The 13788-nt window shown below is 43.9% G+C and overlaps 1 protein-coding gene across 1 annotated transcript in view; it reads left to right on the plus strand.

Moving 5' to 3' along the window:
* The first annotated feature begins 339 nt into the window (after positions 1–339).
* The window catches only part of atat1 (alpha tubulin acetyltransferase 1), a 40786-nt gene continuing 27337 nt past the window's right edge, over positions 340–13788 (plus strand). The window contains exons 1-6 of the mRNA XM_048616517.1: positions 340–378; positions 2176–2201; positions 6324–6384; positions 7729–7820; positions 10127–10184; positions 11892–12005. Of these exons, the coding sequence (XP_048472474.1) occupies positions 340–378; positions 2176–2201; positions 6324–6384; positions 7729–7820; positions 10127–10184; positions 11892–12005 (390 nt within the window). The remainder of the gene's footprint in view (positions 379–2175; positions 2202–6323; positions 6385–7728; positions 7821–10126; positions 10185–11891; positions 12006–13788) is intronic.

Below are 13788 nucleotides of genomic sequence, written 5' to 3' on the forward strand. Positions count from 1 at the left end.
AGATGCAGTACAAAAATTCACGAGGTGCCCTTAGACCCATCCAAACTCCCAATCTCTGCCAACCAGAAATATGAGGGCAGCAGGTACATGGGATCTATATGTTTCCTCCAAACCACTCACCATTCTGACTTGGAAATATGTTGCTGGGTTGGAATTCTGGAATTTCCACCCCAGTGGCATGCAAGTCCATCCTTACCCAGTGGACTTCAGAGGTTCAAGAAGACAGCTGACTGCTAGCTGCTCAAGGGCAGCTAAGGATGGACAATAATTGCTAGGCTGGCCAACCAGCCAGTCACCCACATCTCACAAAAAAAAACTCAACTGTTCAGACATAATCCAATGCCCTCCTCTGCCTTGTACAAATGTCAGCAAGCGCATGTATGTTCTCTGTGACAGATTGCCTATTGACCTGGAATGGTATCAGGACTCATTTATTGTGGACCACTGAGCCCGGGTATAAGGACCAATCGGAGAGATCCCAGTCTGCAAGTCTCTTACAAGATGAAGTAGTGTGTTTGGGAGGCATGGGTTCTGGTTCAAGGCCACTATGATGTCAAATATTTTAAGGTTAAGCATGAGAATGAAGCAGCTCTCATTATTTATTTCTCTCCCTTGCTCCAGCCTGTGCAATCTCATTGCCTGCTGAATATATCTCATGGTTCAGTTCTTCAGAATAAATAATCCCCAGGCCATTCAAGATCTTTGCAGGTTTAGATGTTGTAAGATGGGCATTACTTTGATCTTTTCCATTTTTCTCTCCAGTGCACAGACTAGAATTCAGTTTGATGTTTTTTTTTGTTGTTTGTTCATTTCCTTTATTCATTCACAGGATGAGGGTGTTATTGTCCAGGCAGCATTTATTGCCCATTCTTAATTGTGCAGATGACAGTTCAGAGTCAACCACATTGCAGTGGGTCTGGAGTCACATATAGGTCAGACCAAGTAAGGATGGCAGTTTCCTTCCCTGATGAACATTAGTGAACCAAATGGGTTTTTCTGACCATCGACAATGGATTGACAGTCATCATTAGATTCTTAATTCCAGATATTTTATTGAATTCAAATTCCACCACCTGCCGTGGCAGGGTTTGAACCCAGATCCCCAGAACGTTATCTGGGTCTCTGGATTAACAGTCCAGTGATTAATACCACTAGGCTGTCGCCTCTCCTCATTTAGGATATGGAATACTGTGTGCAGTTGTGGTGCCCCTAATTTGGAAAGATGTTATTAAACTGGGGACAGTTAGAAAAGATTTACCAGGATGTTGCCAGAATGGAGAGTTTGAGTTATAAAAAGTAGGCTGGATAGGCTGGGACTTTTTTCACTGGAGCATAGAAAGCTGAGGGGTGACCTTTATTAAGGTTTATAAAATAGTCAGTGGCATGAGGTGAATGACCAGGGTCTTTTCCCTAGTGTGGGGGTGTTCAAGACTAGAGGGCATATTTTCAAGCTGAGAGGAAAAAATTTAAAAAAAAAAAAAAAAAAATGTGAGGGGCAACTTTTTAACACAGTGGTTCATGTGTGGAATGAATTTCCAGAGGTAGTGGCGGATGCGGGTACAGTTACAATGTTTAAAAAAAATTTGGATAAGTTCATGAATAGGAAAGGTTTGGAGGGATATGGGCCAAATGTAGGCTGGTAGAACTACTTTAATTTGGTTAGCATGGACTGAAGGGTCTGTTTCCATGCTGACTGACTGTCATCTGTGGCTCAGTGGCTGGCATTCTAACTAGTGCAGTGCCCTACTGCAGAGATTGGAGCGTAAAATCCTAGCTGACATTTCCTGTGCTGTGTGTAGCATAATTGGGTGGGGGGGGGGGATGCGGTGATCAGTAGGAATATAGGAACAGGAGTAGGCTATTCAGCTCATCGAACCTTCCCCCAGTGTGATCATAACTGATCAAACACCTTCAATGCCTTTTACCCACCCATCCCCATAACCCTCTATACCATCCATAATCAAAAATCTTTCAGTCTCCACCTTAAACATACTTAAAGACTGACTGTGCCCTCTGTCGCAAAGAATTCCAAATATTTCCAATCCTCTGAGTAAAAAGATTTCAGACCTGAGAGAGCATTGTGCTATCTGAGGTTGGAGGTAGTTACTGTTTCGGGTGAGACTTCAAAGTGAAGCCTTTTGGTTTCCCCTCAGGTGGATGTAAAAGATTCTACAGTGCGGATCTATCTCACCAGTGTCCAGGTCAATGCTTGTATCTCAAAAATTATTTCAAAAATAAGGATGTCTCGATCATTATTTCACTCTTGTTTGTGGTGTGGAAATTGATTGCTGCATTTCTTAAATTGCAGCGGTGATGACCCTTTTTTTAGAAACGACTGTGGAATGTTTGCAATGTACTGGAATGGTAAACAGAGCTTTAGAAATGTGGGATCTTTCTATCTGTCTTTGTGCTGCTCATGTGAGTGATTTTTGAAATGTTCTGGCTGAGTGCCCATTGAGGCCAGACTGCACAAACCCCCACCCTCTGGCCATGACAGCTGTGGCTTGAATTTGTTGCTGTGTGCTGTCTGCCAAAAAATCTAAAATTAGCCTGAGCGGCACAGGCATAAGCACAGTGTCTCGATTGTGGCTGTTCTGAGGAATGTACAAAACAGCTGCTCCTCATTTTTGACAGTTTGTGATCCTTGGTTTAAGAAGGAAACCTTAACACTGATTTTCCATTTGTTCTTTTCATGTTTCACTGTTCCAATTAACAATCTCTTGTTGTTTCCCTTCCTTCCCACCCCAGCACTAGCCAGTGCCTTTGAGAAACTCTACGTATGGGGAGGTGATGGCTAATGTGGTAGTGTCATTGAACAAGTAATTCAGAAACCCCCAGGCTAATGTTCTGGCGATATCGTCGGTTTAAAACCCACCATGGCAAGTGGTGACATTTAATGTTTTATAAAGCTGTTGACTGTCATTAAAAACCCATCTGGTTGACTAATGTCCTTGAGGGAAGGAAATCTGCTATTGTTGCCAGGTCTCCAGGTGACTCCAGACCTAGATGTGGTTGCAGTGTGGGTAATTAGAGATGGATAATGTTGGCCCTACCAGTGATGCCTACCTCTTGTGAAAGAATATTTGTAAATGTATATGTGGAAAAAAAAACTCCTGTGGCTGTGTTTGACTGTTGATCCAGTTGCCTCATGTTGTTATTCAAGCAGTGCCTCCTACACCCGCTAGCCCCAGCACACAGGATGAGGGCATCACTGACTAGGTCAGCCCATCCCTAATTGAATGAAGGGCAGTTAACAGTCAAGCACATTGCTGTGGGTCTGGAGGCCAGACCAGGTAAGGACATTAGTGAACCAGATAAGTTTTCTCCCCCCACTCCTGACAAACAACAATGGATTTGTGGTCATCATTAAATTTGAGTCCAGATTTTTATTGAATTCCAATTCCACCCTCTGCCGTGACAGGATTTGAACCTAAGTCTCTGGATTAACAGCCCAGTTATAATACCACTAGGCCATCACCTCCCCTGGTTGAACACCTTTTCACTCTATTCAACTTTCTCACACTGCTGCTCAATAATCCCTGCTCTTGTTACCTCACCATATCTGTACTGATGTTGATCCAGCTCCCTGACTCCTATTGCTCAATAATCCCTCCTCCCTAACTCCGTGTTACTGCTGTAGCCAATTAATCCACCTCCCTCTCACTGGTCTGACTAGGAGTCATATCAGACTGGAAATGCTAGCTCTATTTTCTTCTCTACAGATGATGCTGGATCTGCTGAGTTTCTCCACTGCTTTATGTTCAGTAACTCGGTTTTGTATCTTTCCGGTATGCATTAATCATGTGAGACGTTGCACCAGATGTTGGAGAGTTCTGCATGTCAATATATTAAGTCATTCAAAACAAAAGGCTTCTGTTCAGCTGGTGAAAAAGGATCATGTTGGCTTCTTACAAAATAATATGCAAACATCACCTTTTCTATCCATGTTAACACCTGGTCTCGCAAAAGTTTTGGCTCTTTAACGAGAGACAATTCATTTTATTCCTCTCTCACGCTTTTGACCCAAGTGGCCATGAACCTACTTCCTGAATCTTGGAAGACTGAGCGTTTTCTATTTGCTGCCACCTAAACTGTACATGTGCAAGTTTTGACAGCAGGATAGTGAATGTGACCAGAAATCCTTGCCCCTGAGTTTGTTTCTCCTGCTCCCTCCATTCCAGGAGTGTGGGATAACTCCCAAATGACATTGGCTAGCTTGATATAGAGCAGCAGAGATATTTCCTAGTCTGCCTGGCTCGGAGGTATACCTATGAAGAGTCTGGGAAACATGTTTAGAAAGTAAGCTTATTTTTGAATCTTACTGCACAGAGAGATGCCATTCAGCCTTTAATGCCCTTGTCGACTCTTTGAAACAATGATCCAATTTGTCCTGTTGTCCCCACCAAGTGGTCTGGAAAATCCTATTTGATTTGATTTATTATTGTCACATGTACCCAAGTACAGTGAAAAGTTTTGTATGTTATGGCCTGTATTGCACACAAAACAAAGGTCACAGGGTGATAGAACAGAGCGAGGAATACAGAGTTACGGCTGCAAAGAAAGTGCACAAAAAGCAAGATCAACATTAGATTTGAAATTTGAGAGGTCCGTTCAGAAGTCTAATAACAGCCAGGCAAAGCTGTTCTTGAACCTGTTGGTACATGTGTTCAAGCTTCTGTATCTGCTGCCTGTTGGAAGAGATTATAGCCAGGTGGGAGAGGTCTTTGTTGTTGGCTGCCTTTCCGCAGCAACAAGAAGTGTAGGTGGAGTCAATGGATAGAACGTTCTGGGTAAATGACCACGAGTTTCCTTTAATTTGGCTACTTATGAAGAAATCTCTCAGACAATCAAGTACTGAAACAATAGTTTAAACTTTATTGCAAGTAGCAACCAAATATTAGACCCCTCAAGTAAGCGAGTACAAGGCTGCGACCCACCTTAGCTATTACCCAATTAACGGAGAAATCTGGCCCGGACTTCAACGAACAGTGACCCGTCACTGGAGGTTTCCAGGATTCGGTCCTCCTGTGCTGTTGTTCTTCGAAGTTCTGGTGTACGATTTTTATACAGATTTTGGCCTTCGGTCTTTGAGGTGATATATTGATAATTTTTTTTTTTAAAAAATGTCCTTTCTTCAAAATTACTGCACGTCTGCAGCTTGCCTTTGTATCAAAAGTAATTTCTTTGTTTCTTGTTATGTTTGGCCTTAACTATCTTTTCGAAAACACAGCTTTCCTGTGATTAACTCCTTAAGTTCTCCTCCCGAGCAATTGGTTGTCCTTGTCAAAGTACAGCATTCAGTTAATCAAAGTAGTTTTGTCTATGTATCCTCCACTCCCAGATGTGGGTAATTGTTTTCAATTCTTGTATAAGTTTGTCATTGTTCTTTTAATAGATTATTCCAGACTGCTGATTCTTTCCATGTGTAAAAGTTTATTTTTGTTGATTCATTCAATCCGTGAACAGTTATTTAAGCTCTGAAGTCTATATTATCACACAAAAACAGAAATTGCCAGAAAAGCTCATCAGGTCTAGCTGTATCTATGGACAGAGAAGACAGTTCACGTTTCAAGTCCATTTATTCTTCTTTGGAACTGAAGGGGGCTGGAAATTAATGGTTTTTATGCTGTTGACAAAGGGGGCGGAGAAGCAAGTAAAGCAGATGGTGAGTGAGCCTGGAGGGGGAAAATAAAGGGCAGTAAAGAAGAGATTAAGATGCAAAGTACCTGTTAATGGTAGGTCTGATCCGCTGGAAACAAACCAGTAAGACACAAACAAGACACTGATGTTCATGGAGTGGAGGTAGTTGTAATCAAAATGTAAGACATTGTTCAAAGTATGAAGTTGTTGAACTCCATGTCAAGTCCTGAAGTCTGTAAAGTGCTTAAGCGGAAAATGAGGTATTGTTTCTCTAGCTTCTGTTAAGCTGCACAAGCCTAGGATAGAAATGGTAGCAAGGGAGCAAATTATTTGTTGAAGTTGTGCGCAACTGGAAGGTCAGGGCCATCCTTAAATTATTGTGCCAATATCCTAAATCTCTGTCTTCTGATTATTGTTTCTCTTAGTACTGGAAGCCATTTCTCCCTCTCTGCACTATCAAACCAATTCGTGATTTTGGCCACTTTTATTAAATCTCCACTTAACTTTCTCTGCTCTAAAGAACAACCCCAGCTTCTCATTTTTCTACATTAGCTGATGTTGCTAATCCCTGTTGCCAGTAAATTTCCTTTGAGCACTCTGTCATTCTTGCTTGGAGTGGCCCTGCCCATGTCGTAATAAAAGAGCTGTTGTTGATGTTTTGATCGTTTTCTCTTTCCCAACAGAGCCACCCTCGAACACCAGCTGGCTACAGTCTTGGACAAGATGGGGGAGGCTTCAGCCAAGGTAACGTCTACAGTGTGTCACAATGTTGTTGCCCATGTCTTCTCTATGTGCCTATGATCTCTAGGAAAGCCCTAGTGTGTAACCCTACGTTTAGAACCCAGACTCCAGCACAATTTTGGTATTAACTGAAGGAACCTAGAGTACAGAAGCTTAGCATTTAGTCTAGTTGTGATGTTGGGGATATTACACTCTTAAGTGAGTAGAACAGCTAATTTCCTCTGAGGTGTGGCCCAAAAGCAGAGGGGCAAAACCTTTCAAAATCTTTGAGTTCAGGAATGAAATCTGCAAACACTTCTTCTTCAGTCTAAGCAGCATGGGCACTGGAGTAGGCCAGTAAAACCTTCACGTCTGTTCGGAGAGGTTGGGTTGTGGAATGCGGAAAATCCTTTTTATTTAAGAAAATAAATATCTTGAATCTAACAATTTCGTGAAAATTTCACGTGTGCCCCTCAACGTGTCGTCGTGGACCTTGCAATGTGCCAGTCTATAATAATCGATCAACAACAACACCTTGCACTGGAAGAGCTGCAAGTTTTGGCTAAACCAAAGAGTGTCATTTACCCAGTTGATGGTGTTCTGTGCACCATACCATTGGCCTTGGAGGGAGTACAGTGTAGGTTTACAAAAATGATATCTGAACTTCAGGGGTTAAGTTATGAGGAGAGGTTATACAAATTGGGCCCGTTTTCTCTAGAATTTAGAAGATTAAGGGGTGATCTGATTGAAGTCTTCAAGATATTTACAGGAAAAGACAGGGTAGATAAAGATAAACTATTTCCACAGGGTTGGGGAATTCTGGAGCTAGGGGGCATAGTCTGGGAATTAGGGCCAGACTGTTCAGGAGAGATGTTAGGAAGCACTTTGACACAGAGTGATAGAGATTTGGAACTCTCTTCCATAAGTGGCAGTGGATGCTGGATCAGTCATTAACTTAAAATCTGAGATTGCTCAACAAAAATTTGTCTTAAGGTATTAAGGGATATGGGCCAAGGGCAGGTATGTGGAATTAAGCCAGAGATCAGCCATGAGCTTATGAAATGGTGGATCTGACTCAAGTGGCTGAATAGCTTACTCCTGTTCCCAAGTTCGCCCAGCTACAGTTGATGTTTATGGTGGTGTGCCTCCCTAGGAACAGTCCATAGAGCACAGAGTCTTGCAATAATGTCACTTTCTACACTTACTAATTACAGCCGCTTAAATCTGTTTCTTTTGGGGGAAGAAAACAGCTGTGCTTGCTCGCTATTTCTCGGCACCCTATGCATGCAATGTTTCCGGGCACAGACCGGCCACTGTTTGGAAGTACTGGAATGGCTCTGTGGGTTACAGTCCTGTTTCCATTGGCAGGCTCAGCAGTTGTCCGCACCCATCACCAGCGCCTCACGGATGCAGAGCAACCGGCACCGGCTGTACGTTCTGAAAGACGGCCTCGCTAATCAGTAAGTAGAAATTTCAGTGCCCACCTAGGGGGAACATCTGCTTGTGTGAAGGGGACGGCAATTTGGCTAGAGCAGCTGGTCTACAGTCAGTCCTCTTCTGGACTGGGAGGGGAGATTGTGCTGGAGGAAGGGGTTGCAAAGATGGCTGCTTGGGGCATTAAGTGAATTCTTGGACAAAGTTAGACATATCTCCCTCCCGAAGAAACATCTTCCCATTGTTTTCTTGTGCTCAAGGTTTTTCTGAGTATATTACTAGGTGAAGTAATTCAATTATTTAAATTCGTCCGTGGGACCTAGTTGCCCTTGAGAAGGTGGTGGTGAGCTGCCTTGAACCGCTGTAGCCCACCGGCTGTGGGTTGACCCGCAATGCCGTTACGGAGGGAATTCCAGGATTTTGTCCCAGCGACCGTGAAGGAATGGTGATACGTTTCCAAGCCAGGATGGTGAGTGGCTTTGCAGGTGGTGGTGTTCCCATGTATCTGCCGTCCTTGTCCTTCTAGATGGCTGTGGTCTGGAAGGTGCTGTCTGAGGATCCCGAGGGAATTGTTTCATCATGTGGGCCATCGCAACTGAGGTTAATCCCATTCTCACTGTCGTGTACTTGCCCTCACCTACCTGCTATCGCCCACATCCTAATCCACGGCTCTAGTGTGCTTGCTCCCACCCACGTGAGCGTGCCTGCCCCCTCTCGCCCATTACAGCACATGTTTTTCCAAATGTCCCTCCTCTGCATCCCCAAAACCACTTCTGTTGCCCACAGGTACCAAAGCCAGTGGCAGCACCCCAATTTCCTCTCTGGCATCCATGGGGTGTACATGAGAGCACCTGTTTTGTGTTGTCCCAGGGACTGCATTGTCACTGTACGGTTTTGTTTTAGGCACTTTGAGATATCCTGAGGTTGAGAAAGATGTGGTGTAAAAGTAAGTCTGGCTTTCTTCAGGCTGCGAATAAAGTTTCTGAAACCCTTCAGGCGCATTTGATCATAGTATTTATACCTAGAATTTTTGCCAAGTGTATTTGAGAATGTTCCTTAGGTAGGGGCAATTTTAATCAAATACATGTATTGGGAAATTCACGTGATCCATTTCACCAACAGTTGCTACAATGAAAAACAGAATAAGAATTTCACCCGATCTCATTAGTTCCTTAATTGGGCTGGGCTAAAATCCCTCCCACTATGTGTGTTCGTGCTCTAGCTCTCTCGTACTTTGTCTCTCGCTCGTCTCCCACCACTGCCCCCTGTCAGAAGGCCTAAGCCGTGACTAGAGGGATTTGGAGTTTCTGACTTAGAAAGGCATGAGCTGAGAGGTTGACTTTTAGAGGTTTACCAGATGGATGTTGAAGGTAAATAGGAAGAATGACTTAGAATTAAATTGCCTAGTTTGGACATAGGGTCATCTGTTCAAACTGGTGAAAGACATGTTTATCTGAAAATTGTTTTGGGATGGTTTCTCTGCATTAAGATTAATCAGCTATGGACTGCAAAATAAGTTAATGTTGGTGAAACCTAGGAATCTTGAAAAACAGTGGATTCTGCAGTCAGTAGAACATTGGACCATGCTGGATGACTGGACTAATAGGAACCCAGTGTCTTTCCTCCTCTCTGGTATTGTGAGCTGTGATTTTCTCACCTAACCCCAAGGATGAGATTCTGATTTCAATACTGAGTAGAGTCTGTGCAAATCCCAGCTCCGACAGAGGATAATTGGCCAAACTCTGTAATTTAAATCGCTGCTCACCAAACCGTTTCGACACTGCCTCTGTTCTGAATATTGCCACGACCCTGAAGTGAGAGCAGGGTGGAGCTGTGAGAGCAAAGTGGGGAAGAGGCTTAATTGAGTGGGGCAATGGGAATCATTGGGAATCATCAATGGGAATCATGTAGAACGTGGCGATGAAGTGTTTAAGCCAAAAAGTGTTACACCTACCTTTTCACAGGCCTTTTTCTGCAGCTGAAATCAGTCCCTGTCTGTCTGTTAACACTATGCTCGACATTAGGAGAAAAGATGAATTAAAAGAGGCCTTGCAGTTGGTGCCACTGAGTTGGAATGCAATGGAGATCAATGCTACCAGGACCCCCTCCATTTGGGAGGCCCTGCCCTAAATACTGTGTGGAAAGAAAATTAGAACACAGGAGTGGGGATTCCTAAAAGTTTCTAAAGTTTGAGATCTGCTATAGCTTGGTCTAATGCTATTTGTGTTTGTGAAGGAAGTGTTTCCAGGGGCCTCCTCAACACCTAATACGTAGTTATGCTCACCTCTCCTGAGCTGGTGATTGACTGTGACTTAATGTGTTCTCTCTGCAGTGGAAAGGGAGCCGCTATTGGTTTCCTGAAGGTCGGCCACAAGAAGTTATTTGTGTTGGTGAGTATTCCCTCTTGCTCTTTTAACTAAAGCCGGAGTGCAGCAATTGGAGCATTGGGTACAATTTTAGCGGTGGTAATCTCTGTGACTATCCTGCATTTCGAATATCCTTCCCTTTCACTGGAATAAAATTTGACTCAATATTAATCAGTCTGAACTCTTGTAAACTGTTTAATGTATTAATTCCTGGCATATTGCTACAGTAGTGACTGGTTAGGGTATGGTTCAAATGGCAAATTGTGATATCAAACCAGATGACTTGTGCAGGACCATTATAAAAGCCCACCACATTAATGTCCCTGTTGGCCCAATTTGGTACATATCACTCCAGTTCGTGCTGATTCTGAGAGCCATCCCCATCAAAGTTGCTTTGCAAGCTGTTAGGTGTAAAATAACTGGAGTCCACCATGGGAGCAGCAGCCATCCTTTGGCCCCAGATCCTGCCATGGACAAACACTGTTGCACATTGTACATCAGAATCGGCCTCTTGAGCCAGTTTAGAAGCATAATTAGATAATAGCTGGCCAGCACTTCACATCTGTTAACCCACCTTTGATCCAAACCCTTGATCCCCTTTCCAAAACAAAAATCTATTAATCTTGGCTTTGACATTGTCAAGACTGGGAAGTATGGGAATTGAAAATGTGCTTTTTTTTCTTTTCATCTAATGTGTGCACCACTGGAAAGGCTAGCATTTGTTGCTTATCTCTAATCACTCTTGACCTGAGTGGCTTGCTGGGCCATTTCCAAGGCCTGCCTCCAAGTCAACCACGTTGCTGTGGATTTAGAATTCCACGTAGGCCACACCGCACAAGGATGCTAGATCTCCTCTTCTCAAGGACATGGGTGAACAGATGAGCATTTGCAGCAATTAACAATGATTGACTTTCTACTCCAGATTTAATATTTGAACTTAAACTCCACCAGCTATTGATCCCAAAGCTTTAGCCTGGGACTCCCCTCACCCAGTGACATTACCGCTACTCCATTGCCTGCCCTTATTTTGGAAGGACATTTCAAGTTTTCACTACCTTTTTAATGTAAAGAAAGTCCTTCTGATAATCTGCCAACCTGAATGCCAAAATGGCTAATTTCCAATTGTAAAAGTTATATCCCCTGTTCTGGTCTCCTCACTGGAGGAGATTGGGTAAATGGAAAGTGGTTATCAACTCCTTAATCAACTTGAACGCCTTGATTAGATCACACCCTACTCTTTTGCAGTTAAGACAATAATAGTTTAGCACTTGTCTAGTTCCTCCAGTGAACCAGCCTTTGCTGGTCAGACAGATTTCTGGAGTGGTTTCCTCCATGTAATTGAGACTTTCATTTTAGTTGTTTCATCATCAGTGGCTATCTCTTCAGCTAGTGACTCCCTAAGCTCTCTAGAGTCCTCCCTGCACCTCTCCTCCACTCTATCCTCCTCCTTACCACTTTGTTTGGTCACCCTTCCTCCCCATGTAGCTTTGTGCTTTTTACAAAAATCTGATAGCACTCCTGTGAAACTCCTTGGGAAATGTCTGCCGTATTAAGAGGGCTGTAAATAACTACAAGTTCGTGAGCTGGTTGCCTTCTGTTACAAAATGGTTACGAGATGTGAGGTGGTTGAGTTTTATGCTTTAACAGTAAACCTCTGCCGTATGTAAAGCTAGCACCCACTTTGTTGTTCTGTAACACCATTGCTTTCTCTCTGTGCCCCTGGGCATGTAGGATGGGCGAGGTGCACACAACGAGATGGAGCCCTTGTGTGTCTTGGACTTCTACGTACATGTGTCACTACAGCGACATGGTTATGGGAAGGAGCTATTTGACTACATGATTCAGGTACAGACAGAAACTGTGACAGGTTGTACAGTAACCTTCCAAAGGGAATTGAGTGTATCTTTGGAGATAAGAACAAAATTGCAGAGATATAAGGAAGGAGCAGCGGAGTGGCACTAACTGTGGTTTGTGAAGGAGCCGGTACACGTTCCATCTGCAAAATGTCCTTTATGCTTTTCTGTACTATTCCTGGGATTACAACACTGTCCTATGAGGAGGGATTGGGCAACCTGAACCTGTATTGTCTTGAGTTTTGAGGAATGAGAGGTGATCTATTTGAGACCTACAAACTACTGAAAGGGGTAGATATGGAAGCATTGAAAATAGCTGCAGGAGTAGGCCATTCGGCCCTTCGAGCCTGAATCACTGTTCAATATGATCATGGCTGATCATGCAATTTCAGTATCCCGCTCCCGCTTTCTTTTCATACCCCTGGATCCTTTTAGTCACATAGGTCACATCCAGCTCCCTCTTAAATATATCTAATGAACTGGCCCAGCAGCTTTCTGTGCTAAAGATTTTCACAGGTTCACAACACTCTGGGTGAAGAAATTCTTCCTCATCTCAGCCCTGAATGGCTTACGCCTTGTTCTTAGACTGTGACCCCCAGTTCTGGACATCCTCAACATCGGGAACATTCTTCCCACATCTAGCCTGTCCAGTCACATCAGGAATTTGTGTTTCTTTGACACCCCCTCCACCCTCTCAACCTTCTAAATTCCAGCGAGTACAAGCCTGGTCGATCCGGTGTTTCTTCATACGTCAGTCCTGCCATCCCGGGAATCAGTCTGGTGAACCTGCGCTGGACTCCCTCTATAGCAAGAATATCCTTCCTTGGACTAGGAGACCAAAACTACACATAGTACTCAAGGCCCTGTATAACTGCAGCAAGACAGAGTGGATGGCAAAGTTTGCCCTGGTTGGGGAGTCCAGAACTGAGTTGAACAATTTTTAAAAGAAAGAGATGTCATTTTGGTTCAGGATGAGAAGGTTTTGTTTTAAATTCAGAGAGTTGTGATCTTTTGGAATTCTCTACCACAAAAGGGACATGGAATCTTAGTTTTTACCTAAAGTAGAGATTGATAGATTCCTGATTACTGGTAGTAATGGTGATACTGTGCATGAAAGGCATTAAAGCGTTTGATCAGCCATGATCATATAAAATGATGGAGCAGACTCAATGGGCTGAATGGCCTACTCCTGTTCCTTTGTTCTATGATTGAATTTCTCTCAGAGGTACTCGATGCAGGCTGTTAACACTTAGCTCCAGGCTCAAAGCTGTCCTATTGGAACCTTCAGGGTAATGGCTGTTGCCTTGAACTTGTTTCCCAAGAACTTTGTCCACGTGTGTCATGGGCAGCACGGTACATGGGCGACATGGGCTTCCTTGGGCAGCACAGTACATGGGCGACGTGGGCTTCCTTGGGCAGCACGGGACATGGGCTTCCTTGGGCAGCATGGTACATGGGCGACGTGGGCTTCCTTGGGCAGCACAGCGGTTCACTGGTTAGCACTGCTACCTCTCAGCACCAGGGACCCAGGTTCGATTTCAGCCTCCTGCGACTGTCTGGGTGGAGTTTGCACATTCTCCCTGTGTCTGTTTGGGTTTCCTCCGGGTGCTTTGGTTTCCTCCCACACTCCAAAAATGGTTAGGGTGGATTGGCCATGCTAAATTGCCCGTAGTGTCCAGTGATGTGCAGGCGAATTGAATTGTCCTTGGGATATGCAGGTATAGGGTAAGGGGATGCTCTTTGGAGGTTTGGTGTGGACTTGATGGGCTGGATGG

The sequence above is a fragment of the Rhincodon typus genome, chromosome 35 (assembly GCF_021869965.1).
Source record: "Rhincodon typus isolate 14 chromosome 35, sRhiTyp1.1, whole genome shotgun sequence".
In the NCBI taxonomy this organism is placed as follows: Eukaryota; Metazoa; Chordata; class Chondrichthyes; order Orectolobiformes; family Rhincodontidae; genus Rhincodon; species Rhincodon typus.